Source organism: Petromyzon marinus, chromosome 71 (genome assembly GCF_048934315.1).
Source record: "Petromyzon marinus isolate PM22_M1 ecotype Great Lakes invasive population chromosome 71, UKy_Petmar_22M1.pri1.0, whole genome shotgun sequence".
In the NCBI taxonomy this organism is placed as follows: domain Eukaryota; kingdom Metazoa; phylum Chordata; class Hyperoartia; order Petromyzontiformes; family Petromyzontidae; genus Petromyzon; species Petromyzon marinus.
The window spans coordinates 528720-541487 of record NC_133737.1 but is presented as its reverse complement, the minus strand read 5'-3'; the positions used below and the strand labels follow the sequence as shown (position 1 = coordinate 541487).

The following is a 12768-nucleotide window of genomic DNA, read 5'->3' as shown; positions in this document are numbered from 1 at the left end:
AGTAGTCCAATAGTTCAGTTTAGTTCCAGCTGCCTAAGTGGAAAGATATCTGCATTTATCTGAGATGGCATTAAGAGGCTGCAAGCATCCGGCAGACGCATTTTGCTATGTCAGCGGCCAATTTATCAAGGCAAGAGCGAAAAAGTACTCTGTGAAAGCATCTCCAAAGATGTGTGAGGCCTACAAGGCATATTTCGGCATGCCTGTTGGGGATCAAGACAATCCCTGGGCAGCTCATTTCACCTGCGAGCAATGCAAAAAAAATCTCTGGAAGGTAAGATGGACAATTGTTGCTTGGAATTTGACGTTATAAAATTTGTTCAAATTCTTAAAATTGTAAAGGTTTTTAATTTTTAAATGTTTTACAATTTAAAATGTTATTGAGAAAATATATATATCATATATGAAAAATGTCGCGGGAATATCTTACATATAAGTCATGGGTGAAATAAATGTATTTTTGTAGGATGGTACAGAGGGGATGCTATGAAGTTCGGAACTCACTGACCACTCAAGCAACTGCTACTTCTGCATGGTGGACCCTTCCAAACGTCGGACTGGCAAGCATGCACCTGCTATCACGTATCCGGACCTTCCTTCATCCATCGCCCCGGTGCCACACTGCCATCAGCTCCCCCTACCCACTCCTCCGGAGAGAGAGCGCAGACGTCTTTTGAGGAGATCACCAAGTCAAAGAGCGAGGAAGACGTAGATCCAGATGACAATTTCAGAGGTGGAGCTGACGAGAGAAACCCATACTACCCCAACCGGAAATACCTCAACGACTTGTTCAGAGATTTTGGTCTCACAAAGTCCAATGCTGAGCTTTCGACGTCTAGGCTCAAGCAGTGGAACTAGTTGGATGAGAGTGTGCAAGTCGCAGATCAGAGGAAGCGTCACCAACCTTTTTTCAGCTTCTTCACCCGTCAAGATGGGCTCTGCTTCTGCCAGAATGTGAAGTCTGTTCGAGGCAATTGGAATCACCTGTAACCAGAATGAGTGGTGCCTCTTCATTGACAGCTCATCCAGGGGCCTCAAAGCCGTGCTGCTCCATAATGGTAACAAGTACCCGTCTCTTCCCCTGGCTCACTCGGTGCACCTCAAAGAGGATTACAACAGCATCAAGACGTTGCTGGACGCCTTGAAGTATGAGTACAGCTGGAAGGTCATCGGAGACTTCAAAATAGTGGAATTCCTGATGGGTCTCCAAGGCGGTTTCACCAAGTTTCCCTGCGATCTTTATCTTTGGGACAGTAGGGGCACCAAGGCGCACTAATACAGGCAGGACTGGCCACAGCGGACCAAGCTCTCTGTGGGGAGGAACAACGTCAAGTGGGAGCCACTGGTGTACCCCCAGAAGGTGCTGATGCCATCACTGCACATCAAATTGGGCCTTATGAAACAATTTGTCAGAGCTGTAGATAAGGAGTCGGCAGCGTTCAAGTACCTTCAAGACTTCTTCTCTAAGCTGCCTGAGGCAAAGGTCAAAGCCAGTGTCTTCGTCAGACCATAGATAAAGATGATGCTGGAGTGAAATAAATTCCCCAAGAAGCTCACTAGTAAGGAGAAAGCGGCTTGGAACAGCTTTGTCGCAGTGGTTCGTGGCTTCCTGGGCAATCACAAGGTCGAAAACTACGTGGAGCTGGTTGAGACTCTGGTGAAGAACTACAGCACAATGGCTGTAGAATGCCCCTCAAAGTCCATATCCTTGATGCGCATCTTGATAAATTCAAGGAGAACAAGGAAGCGTACTCGGAGGAGCAAGGCGAGAGTTTCCATCAGGATATACTGGACTTTGAACACCACCACCAAAGACCTCCTACGGGGCCACCACACTCCCCCGGGCGTGTTACCTGTGTGACCGTCGAGGGCATCTCATGAGAGACTGTCCTCAGACTGCCCGTGGAAGACATGCGGCAGGGTTCAACTCCAACGCCCCCTAGAGAGTGGACCAACTAGGGGTGCAATCGACGTGGTCCCGACACAAATATTATGATAATGAGACTACTGGTGAGCGAGTGACCTCCGCGCAGATTCCGGCAACAGCACCTAAGAACACGGTGACTTCTGGCGACTGGCTACGGGAGCTGGTGGCGGGAATCACGGGGGCCACGTCGCTGGTGGAAGGACAGGTAAACGGATGGCGTACCCGGATTCTGTTGGACACGGGGGCGGTGGCCTCACTCGTGAGCGCCACACACTGCAGCGTGCTCGGGGTTGACGTGGGCCGCCTGCAGGCCCCGGATCGCGCGCTGCACACCGCAAGCAGAGCAGGGATGGGGCTGCTGGGGAGGGTCACCCTTGAGGTCCGTCTCGGACACCAGGTGTGCACCCAGGAGTTCTATGTCTCGAGTGTGTTGTGCCACGATTGTATTGCAGGTACGGACCTCCTGGAAAAGTTGGGGCTCAACGTGCAGCCCCGCCAGCGATGCGTCACCTTGGAAGGCAGCGGGGAGCGGATTCCGCTTCACACCCGTGGCCGCTATGCTGGTGTCGGTCGTCATCATCCGACCGCTTGCCGAGATGCTGGTGCCCATGGCAACCCCCTCCACTGACCCCGCACATCGACCATCGGGCGAGGTAATGCTGACTCCTCACCCGGAGTTGGCAGTGCGGTACGGAGTGGTGGGATCAGCCACGCTGGTAAACGCGGACGGGGGCCAACTGTTTATGCGGGTGTTTAACCCACACAGTACCCCGGCAATGCTGCGACGGTGCACCACGGTAGCCACAGTACACCCCCTGCACGCGCGCCACTTCTAACGATTCGGTGTTTGCCCTCTGGGCTGAGGACCCCGGCCGCCCCGAGGACAACCAGGACCTGGCCTGGCGGGTCGGCCCGACTCCCCGAGCCGAGGTCGTCCCACTTCTCGACCCGTTACTTGTACCCTGGGCGGATGGATCTACCTAAGGGGGAGGCCGATCGGCTGCGCGGGTTGTTGCGGGAGTTCGCCGACGTGTTCAGTGAGCACGATTCAGACATGGGCCAGACAGACCTCGTTAAGCACCAAATTGACATCGGTGCCGCCCGACCCATCAAACTCCCCGCATACCGAGTGGGCGCACCTGAACGGGGCCAGATCAAAGAGGCAGTCATGGATCTGCTCTGCGAAAACATAATCCAGCCCTCAGCGAGCCCCTGGTCTGCCCCGGTAGTGCTGATGAGTAAAAAGGACGGGTCGACCCAGTTTTGCGTTGATTACCGAAAGTTGAACGCAGTTACCCTCAGCGACGCCTTCCCCATACCCCACATCGATGACACCTTTGACAGCCTCGCAGGGGCACGGGCACTTTTCCACCCTCGATCTAGCGTCCGGGTACTGGCAGGTGGAGATGGCGGAGGAGGATCGGCCAAAAACTGCATTTACCACCCCGATGGGGCTGTTCGAGGTTCGAGTACTCCCGTTCGGACTTACCAACGCGCCCGCGACATTCCAGCGGTTGATGGAGTTGGTGATGCGGGGCTTGCAGTGGGAACAGTGCCTGATTTACCTGGATGATGTGATAGTGTTCAGCAGATCTCTGTCTGAGCACTGGTCCAGGTTACGGGAGGTGTTCCAGCGACTGCGAGCGGCCCATCTCAAGCTCAAGCCGCGTAAGTGTCATATTGCGCAGCGCGAGGTTGGGTACCTCGGACACCGCGTCAGTGAGGCAGGGGTGCGCACCGACCAGGAGAAGGTACGCGCCGTAGTAGAATGGCCAAGACTGAGGAACCTGACGGAGATCAGGTCGTTTTTGGGGCTAGCCACTTATTGTCGTCGATTTGTGAAGGGATTCGGCGAGATTGCATGCCCCCTCACCCAACTCACTTCCACTAGGAACCCCTATCAGTGGACGGAGGACCACCTCGCCCATACCCCCCACCCTGGCTTTCCCTGACTTTTCCACCGATTTTATTTTGGACACTGACGCCGGCAGCAGTGGGCTGGGCGCGGTGTTGTCATAGGTGCAGGGTGGGACGGAGCGGGTCATCGCATACGCCAGCCGGACCCTGAGCGGTGCCAAGCTGAATTATTCCGTGACCCGTCAGGAACTGTATGCCGTGATTTTCACGTGTAAGCAGTTCCGGCCGTATTTGTACGGCAGGAAATGTCGCGTGCGAACTGACCATTATGCTCTGCAGTTTCTCCTCACATTCAAGGAACAGCGGGGGGCAGATGGCCCGGTGGCTGATGCAGCTGCAGGAGTATAACCTGCAGATCGAGTACAGGGCAGGGCGGACGCACGCAAAAACGGACGCCTTGTCAAGGTGACCCACGGTGTGCGCCGTGACGAGGGTGGAGGAGGCCTGCCCGTACTTCACGGGGGGACGCTGCCGACAGGCAACGGCCCCCCTGGAGCGCCCTGAGACTAACCCCCCTCCGCTGAGAGAAAGTGCCGTGTGTGCCACGGAGGTCCCTGCAGAAGGAGCCAGGGACCCAGTGGACCGCCCGGCGGGCACGGGGCCCACATCCCGGGGCCCGACGGGCCGCTCCGCCTCACCCGGTGAGATCCAAGAGGACGTCGGCTGTGCGTTCCCGGGCCTGGATCACGAGCAGCTGAGACAGGCCCAGCGGCGGGACCCGGACCTGGCGGCGGCGGAGGCGGCCCTGCGGGAGGAAAAGGTCGCCCTGCAGGGACCCTGGAGTGGTTTGTATGCCCGGTTGCGTGTAGAGAACGGAGTGGTGCGGGAACTAACCGAAGCCGGGCAGCCAGGGTGCATCTGTGTTCCCGCCCAGGTGCGGCCCCAGCTGCTACGGTTGGTGCATGATCACCCGCTAGGGGGCCATGATGGGCAACGGCGCACTCGCGAGACCCTGCGTCGCCAGTATCTCTAGCCCAAACTGGCACAAGATGTGGCCACCTGGGTACAGGGCTGCCGCGCTTGTCAGCAGTGTGGGCAGAAACCGGTGCAGTATCAGGTGTCCCTGAGTCCGATCCGTGTCAGACGGGTGAACCAGCTAGTTGGGATCGACCTACAGGGGCCATTCCCACGATTACACCGAGGCAACCGGTATATCCTCGTGGCGGTGGAGTATTTCACGCGCTACCCAGTGGCGGTGGTCATCCCAGATAAAACGGCCCTTGTGGTCACCAGAGCATTTGTGGAACAATACGTACTTTAACATGGGATCCCTGAACGAGTCATTACTGACCAGGGTAGTGAGTTCGAGGCAGAGCTATTTCAGGCGCTGTGCCGGGAGTTCGGAATCCAGAAGGACCAAACTACGGCATACCACCCCCAGGCGAATGGGATGGTGGAGCGTACAAACCAGACCTTAGCCGGGAAGCTCAAATTTTCATAACCCACATATACAACAGGGGCCAGGGGTTTACTTTGGTCGACCCCTACGCACCTCGCTCTCTCTCTCGGATGCCTCCTGTTGACCCATAAACGTGGTGGCAGGTCAGCTCACACCGCCTTGTTGTGGCGCTTGCGCACAACTTCGTGACTAACGCTGCACGTTCTGTCGTTTTCATGCAGGGGGCACTGCAAACCTACGCACCCCCTGCATGAACGATGGAGGCGCAGGAACAGACGTTCGATCGCGTTGTAATCAATCTGCGGACGGCGGTCTTCACGCACGGCCAGCTCTGTGTCGCCTCATCTCAATCCCGCGATCCCAACCAGGTGAAAGTCCCCATCGAACTGAACCTCTGGCAAGGCCATCTACTTAAAGACGAGAGAAAATTCACACGAAATATCGTTTTCAATGAATAAGCTTTTAATGAAGAAATACAATTATATAATTCAAAACATAATACAATTCAAAGTTGTTTCATTTTCAAACTTCAAATCAGAGCATCAGGTGCTTGCGTGAATGCGTCGTTCGTGTGCAATTTTTTTCGTTAATTTCCTGGCCCAAGGCCGTAAATGGTTGTGAGGGGCGCCGCAGGCAGTCAGGCTTGCTTCAAGCATTGGTTGTGAACATCCAGACGTTAATCAGCAAGGACCATTTCTCGTCTTAATTCGACAAAATCTACGCCAACACGTAAAACTAAATTATAATTCGTGTTGTAGAGAATGTATCTCCTCTACATGTAACTTTTGTGTGGTATGCCTTCTAACTTATGAATGATCCGAGTGTGCTCCCTACTTGAAAAGACAATGAGTTGCTCCAGAGGGAGATGCTTCCTGAAAATACAAAAATACCCTTTAACCTGTATCACAAGAACAATGAGTCTCACCTGAGTTATCTGTACAGGTTACTTCCAAAACACACTTTGTCCTAACATCACTTATTCAATGTTTGACCCTTATAGACAAAATGTTACATGTACGCACACAATCAGACAAGTATTCATTCTAAATTATTGACAGGAATATTCACAAAATCGAATTACTGCAGTGAAATATACTGCATCAGGTTCACATCGCATTAACAAGAAGCTATTTTAAAAAAAATACGTTTAACAGTGTATGTACATCATACTATTGCGCCATTTAAAATGAGGCCATTGGATGCTGGCGTCTGGGTCAAAATTGAGCAAATTCTAAACATTACCTACTAACTACACAACGAAGATGCCACATCAACCATCACCCCTTACTGACAGGCTCTTGTCCACATGCAGGCCGGAGCAGGGCCACCACCTTGTGCCACACAGGGGCAGCTGCTACTTGGGGATGCTCTTCGAGTGTTTGAGACGAGATACGATACAAAACTCTGAATTGCCAGAGGCGATTAAGCAAGCACCATATAAATGCAATTATTAGAACATAGTGAATGCTTGGGAGCTTATTGGCTGTCGCTCCTGGTTAGAGATCTACCCAACCCACAGATCCACAAAGACTGGCCGCTCTTCCCCTGCAATTTGCACCTAGGAATTTAGTGTTCAACTTCACATTCTTGTCATTAAAGGCCTGTGACAAAGGTGCATCTATTGGAGCGACATCGTCTCTGGCTTACACATTTACTGGGTCTCCATTTGACTTTGTATTGTCTCAGAGGAAGTCCACCCACACCTCCACTTCCACAAACTGCTGGGAGTTGCCTCGCTCTGCCTCACAGTCAGAATTCTCCTCCTGCTTCACGTTGCCTCCATCGATGTGAAGGTCCGATTTTGGAGTTGAATCGTCACATTTTACCTTCACTTCTTCGCTCTTCACCATCACTTCTTCACATTTCACCACTTCATATTTCACCTCGATACCTTTAAAAGTGTCCAAGCTGGGATTTTCCTCCGGTTCTTGTTTCATGAGGGATGGGCTCATTGCGGCACTTTGACTTTCACAAGCTGATTTCCGACTCCACTCCTTGTGGATCTTCTGATGCTTGTGTGTTGTCTGGTGTACATGAAGATTTGATGAAAGTGCAAACACTATCCCGCACGGAGTGCACCTGAAGGGTTTCTCTACCGTGTGTGTTCTCTGGTGTCTTACAATCGAAGATGAATATGCAAACGCCTTCCCACACACACTGCACTTGAAGGGTTTCTCTCCCGTGTGTGTTCTCTGGTGTACATGAAGACTTTGTGAACGTGTAAATGCCTTCCCACACACACTGCACTTGAAGGGTTTCTCTCCTGTGTGTGTTCTCTGGTGTACATGACGATGTGATGAACGTGCAAACGCCTTCCCACACACACTGCACTTGAAGGGTTTATCTCCCGTGTGTGATCTCTGGTGTGTTACGAGAGCAGATGACTGTGCAAACGCCTTCCCACACACACTGCACTTGAAGGGTTTCTCTCCTGTGTGAGTTCTCTGGTGTCTTTGAAGATTTGCAGAAAGTGTAAACGTCTTCCCACACGCACTGCACTTGAAGGGTTTATATCCCGTGTGTGTTCTCTGGTGTACATGAAGATTTGGTGACTGTGAAAACGCCTTCTCACACACACTGCACTTGAAGGGTTTCTCTCCTGTGTGAGTTCTCTGGTGCCGTCTCAAACGGTCAGGACGATCCGTGCTGAATGCACACCGGTCGCATTGTCGCCTTGTTGCACCGAGCTGCGCCCAGTGCCTTTTCTCCATCAGATAAATTCTGTAGAGGAAGCGACAGAGGAAGCGTCAGCTGCAGACAGAAAAAAATTATATCCACACCATCTACACGTCAGTATCGATGTACAGAGGAATGCATACACACAGTCACACGTGACTTACATGTCTATACTTATTCATATGTTCATTTTATAGTGAAAAAGTGTCCCACATTCATCAAACGGGCTGTTATGGCACACAATGAGAGGGCAAATGGTCATAAACGTGCCTGGAAGCCCTCGTATCTTCAAAATGAATGTTAACCCAAAACTCCGAGCACACAATTTCGGATGTCTGGCTTCAAAAGGAACATTTATGAAAGCTAAATTCAGCTGACATAGCAAAGGGTGTGGAAAATAATACTATTTGTGTTATGCAGAAATGCATAAATTAATGTTAAATCGCAACTTAGAGGTGTGAAGCCAGGCACAGATGTCCTTGAAGGAAAACAAAAATAAACTATTGTTTTGATATAACCTCCATGCTAAATAGAGTTAATAGACTTTACTGCAAATACAAACTTGACCCTGTCACACACTGGCATGGTAAACAGTTGGTGGTGTGTCCAGACGCATGCCTGGCCACCTTCATCCTCTCAGTATTAATGCTTCCTTACTCCACCAAGTAATTAATTGAAGATCAATCAACATTGCCGAGGCTGCATGTCTCTCTCTACATGTGGTGAGATGTTAACTACCTCTCCTGGCATACAGGAAGTGGTGGGTTGGATCCCGACCCTGGCGCCTGCTGTATATTTGGAGTTTACGTGTCTCTCTCTCCCTGTGGCCGCGTGGATTTCCCTCCAGATCCCCCGGTTGTCCCCACTCCACATGCAGAGAGTGAACACCGCCACACGTCTAGAGTGAACACCGCCATGCGTCTAGAGTGAACACCACCATGCGTCTAGAGTGAACACCGCCACACGTCTAGAGTGAACAGCGCCAAGCGTCTAGAGTGAACACCGCCACGCGTCTAGAGTGAACACCGCCACGAGCCCAGAGTGAACACCGCCACGCACCCAGAGTGAACACCGCCACGCGTCCAGAGTGAACACCGCCACGCGTCCAGAGTGAACACCGCCACGCTGTTGACGAGCCTCACCTTGTGTTGTGGGCAGGTCGCTTCCGAAAACAAAAGCGGTACAGCAGCTCAAGCGGGCTTGGCCTGGTAAAAAAGAACGAAATAAAAACTGCGTGAATATTTAAAAGTAAAACAAAGTGACAAAGTGGCGAACCGTGTGAAGACAAATTAAACTTAAGCGAGAGAATTGAAGCAAACGCGATCAGGCGAGGGCAGGAGGCAAGGCCCCGCGTGACTAGGCCCCGCGCTGTAAAGTTCCAACCTGGACATCGCTTCCATGCTTGCTGCTACTCAATTGACATCCCTACGAGAGAGAGCGAGGCTCTACCTCGGTAAACAACCACCACCACCACAACCACCACCAACACTACAACCACCACAACCACCACAACCAAAACAACCACCACAACCACCACCACAACAACCACCACCACAATAACCACCACAACAACTACCACCAAAATAATCACCACAACAAGTAAAACAAAGTGACAAAGTGGCGAGCCGTGTGAATACAAATTAAACTTAAGCTAGAGAATTGAAGAAAACACGATCAGGCGAGGGCAGGAGGCAAGGCCCCGCGTGGCTAGGCCCCGTGCTGTAAAGTTCCAACCTGGACATCGCTTCCATGCTCGCTGCTACTCAATTGGCATCCCTACGAGAGAGAGCGAGGCTCTACCTCGGTAAACAACCACCACCACCACAACCACCACCAACACTACAACCACCACAACCACCACAACCAAAACAACCACCACAACAACCACCACCACAACAACCACCACCATAACAACCACCACAATAACCACCACAACAACTACCACCAAAATAATCACCACAACAAGTAAAACAAAGTGACAAAGTGGTGAGCCGTGTGAATACAAATTAAACTTAAGCTAGAGAATTGAAGAAAACACGATCAGGCGAGGGCAGGAGGCAAGGCCCCGCGTGGCTAGGCCCCGTGCTGTAAAGTTCCAACCTGGACATCGCTTCCATGCTCGCTGCTACTCAATTGACATCCCTACGAGAGAGAGCGAGGCTCTACACCAGTAAACAACCACCACCACAACTACCACCACAACAACCACCACCAAAACAACCACCACAACAAACACCACCACAACAACCACCACCACAACAACCACCACCACAACCACCACCACTATTGCCAATAAACTGCAACTTGAATCACTACCTATGAGATCTTCACTTAAAACTGCTCTAGAGGAGTTGTACACCTCTAGCTGCCACTGCTACTCAGTGGCCTAAAATAAAATAAAATGTTTTGCTCCGGACGACCACTGCAAAGTATTATCTGTATTTGATTTAGTGTGCTGATCTTAAAGGTGCATTGAAAAATGTGATACTCCGACTGATGCTCCTGTTGTTTGTGGAGTGACTCATGCAGCCAGCTGTGGCTCTAGGGTTTGGCGTTACATGTTATTTATGTAGTTTATTGTTAAAAATTTGGTCACAGTTCCTATGATCACTGTTACATTGCATTTATGGCTTTATTTTGGTGATTACTAAAAGTTTTTTGGTTTGGCCTCGTTTTTGTCTATTGTAGTACGGAGTTAGACTGATGGCCTTAATCTAAGTTTTCTTGTTGTTGTTTGACTTGCATCCCACTGGGATTTTTGCACACAGCGTTGGTATACGGTGCTATTTCAGGAATATTTTGATATTTTTTTCTGGATTTTCAGTTTGCACAGTCACATAGTCACTTTAAGATGTTTCCTTGTTCATGTTTTTGCTTTTTTGTTTGTTGCAGTTGCACCCGATTCAAGAGCCGAAATGGCTCACAGGGCTATACCAAATAAATGAAAACTATGAAAACTAAACCACCACCACAACCACCACCACCACAACAACCACCACCACAACTACCACAACAACCACCACCACAACCACCACCACAACAACCACCGCCACAACCACCGCCACAACCACAACCACCACAACAACCACCACAACAACCACCACAACCACAACAACCACCACCACAACAACAACCACCACCACAACAACCACCACAACAAGTAAAACAAAGTGACAAAGTGGCGAGCCGAGTGAAGACAAATTAAACTTAAGCGAGAGAATTAAAGCAAACGCGATCAGGCGAGGGCAGGAGGCAAGGCCCCGCGTGGCTAGGCCCCGTGCTGTAAATTTCCAACCTGGACATCGCTTCCATGCTCGCTGCTACTCAATTGACATCCCTACGAGAGAGAGCGAGGCTCTACCTCGGTAAACAATAACCACCACAACAACAACCACCACAACCACCACAACCACAACCGCGATGAGAATGTCTCACCTCGGATTTCAGTGCACGGCGGAGCAGAAGCTTCCTGTTACTTCGTGACGTCACGCAGCAGCAGGAGTTGACATGACGTCACTTGCGGGGTACAAAACACTCCCCTCCCACGATGAGCGGCTCTGTGGGCGTGGGTGCCGAACTCGTCGCAATAAACTCGCGACGGCTTTCATGAATATATTATGTTAATGAGCCGCCAGTCACCGGGAGTAGCTTTGCCCAATAGGTAAGGGCAGTGACCCAGGCAGAGATGACGTCACGCTCAAGGGCGCAGTGGACCGGGTGGGATGAATACCTTCGTGACATGACGTCACTAGCGAGGTACACCTCCCCCTGGCGTTACACGCCGATGAGGTAATGCTGAGTGGTGACGTCACAGAGCGGGGTTGGAGTTTAAGTTGATTTAGATTCATTTTCCCTTGCTCCCTCCCTTGATCAGAGACCCCTTAGGTGTGTGAGCTCAGCCACAACTGTGTGTGTGTGTACACTGTGTGTACGTGTACACTGTGTGTGTGTGTACACTGTATGTGTGCACACTGTGTGTGTACACTGTGTGTGTGTACTTCTCACTGTGTGTGTACACTGTGTGTGTGTACACACTTTGTACACACACACAGTGCAAACACACACAGTGTACACACACAGTGTGTACGTGTACACACACTGTGTGTACACGTACACACTGTGGGGGGCCCAGTCATCTAAGTCAGTCGACCAATGGCATTTATTCATCAATTTATTATTTTCCCAAAAAATTTGTTTTCAATTTACGTAACTTTACCGAAAGAACCAAGAATACGGTAGCACATTCTCTATTTATTGCAGAGATTCAAGGTTCAACACCGACAGACAGACCTGGCTACCCCAGTAACATTCACCAAAATATGCACAGTCTGCTTAACGGCAGCTATAAAACATAGCGTTGTGTCATTCACAACGCGCAGGTCATTGCATATTTGTGTCAGGGTCAAAATTGGGGTAATTCCAAACATCCAGAAACTACACAACGGAGATGGCGCTTCAATGATCGCCCCCTACCGACAGACTCATGTCCACGTGCAGGCCGGTGCAGGGCCACCTTGTGCCACACAGGGGCAGCTGCCACTTGGGTGGGGGGGGGGGTCCTTCGCTTGTTTGAGATGAGATTCGATACGAAACACTGAGTTGCCGAGGCAATTAGGCAAGCGATTTATGAGTGCAAATATGATGTTGGTAACGTAGTGAATGCTTGGGAGCTTCATTGTCTCTCGCTCCTGCTGACAGATGTACCCAGCCCACAGCTCCACAGATACCAGCCGCTCCTCCTGTGCAGGTTCAGCTACGTACAGTGCAAAAGAAGTTCCAGATACACACAGAGACTCACACAGAGACCAACAGATTAGCATCGTTCGCTACGTATGGTGCGAAATAAGTT

The 12768-nt window shown here is 50.9% G+C and overlaps 2 protein-coding genes across 3 annotated transcripts in view; one reads left to right on the top strand and one right to left on the bottom strand.

The window, feature by feature from the left end:
- Positions 1-12768, top strand: part of LOC116957260 (uncharacterized) — a 104848-nt gene that overhangs the window by 35797 nt on the left and 56283 nt on the right. The window lies entirely within an intron of this gene.
- On the bottom strand, positions 5688-11525 carry LOC116957266 (uncharacterized). Of its 2 annotated transcripts, XM_076055575.1 has the most exons (4): positions 11355-11525; positions 9062-9124; positions 8658-8784; positions 5688-7964 (listed from the first exon to the last, which is right to left on the bottom strand). In XM_076055575.1, exon 4 carries the CDS (start codon positions 7952-7954, stop codon positions 6926-6928), a length of 1029 nt encoding a protein of 342 aa, XP_075911690.1. In that variant the 5' UTR covers positions 7955-7964; positions 8658-8784; positions 9062-9124; positions 11355-11525; the 3' UTR covers positions 5688-6925. The 2 variants fall into 2 exon arrangements, with proteins under 2 accessions (XP_075911690.1, XP_075911689.1); XM_076055574.1 differs by lacking the exon at positions 8658-8784 and having other exon boundaries at positions 11355-11509.

Bases quoted from the DNA above. Each gene is read 5' to 3' on its own strand.
- LOC116957266 (XM_076055575.1), bottom strand. From the start codon at position 7,954: ATGGAGAAAAGGCACTGGGCGCAGCTCGGTGCAACAAGGCGACAATGC.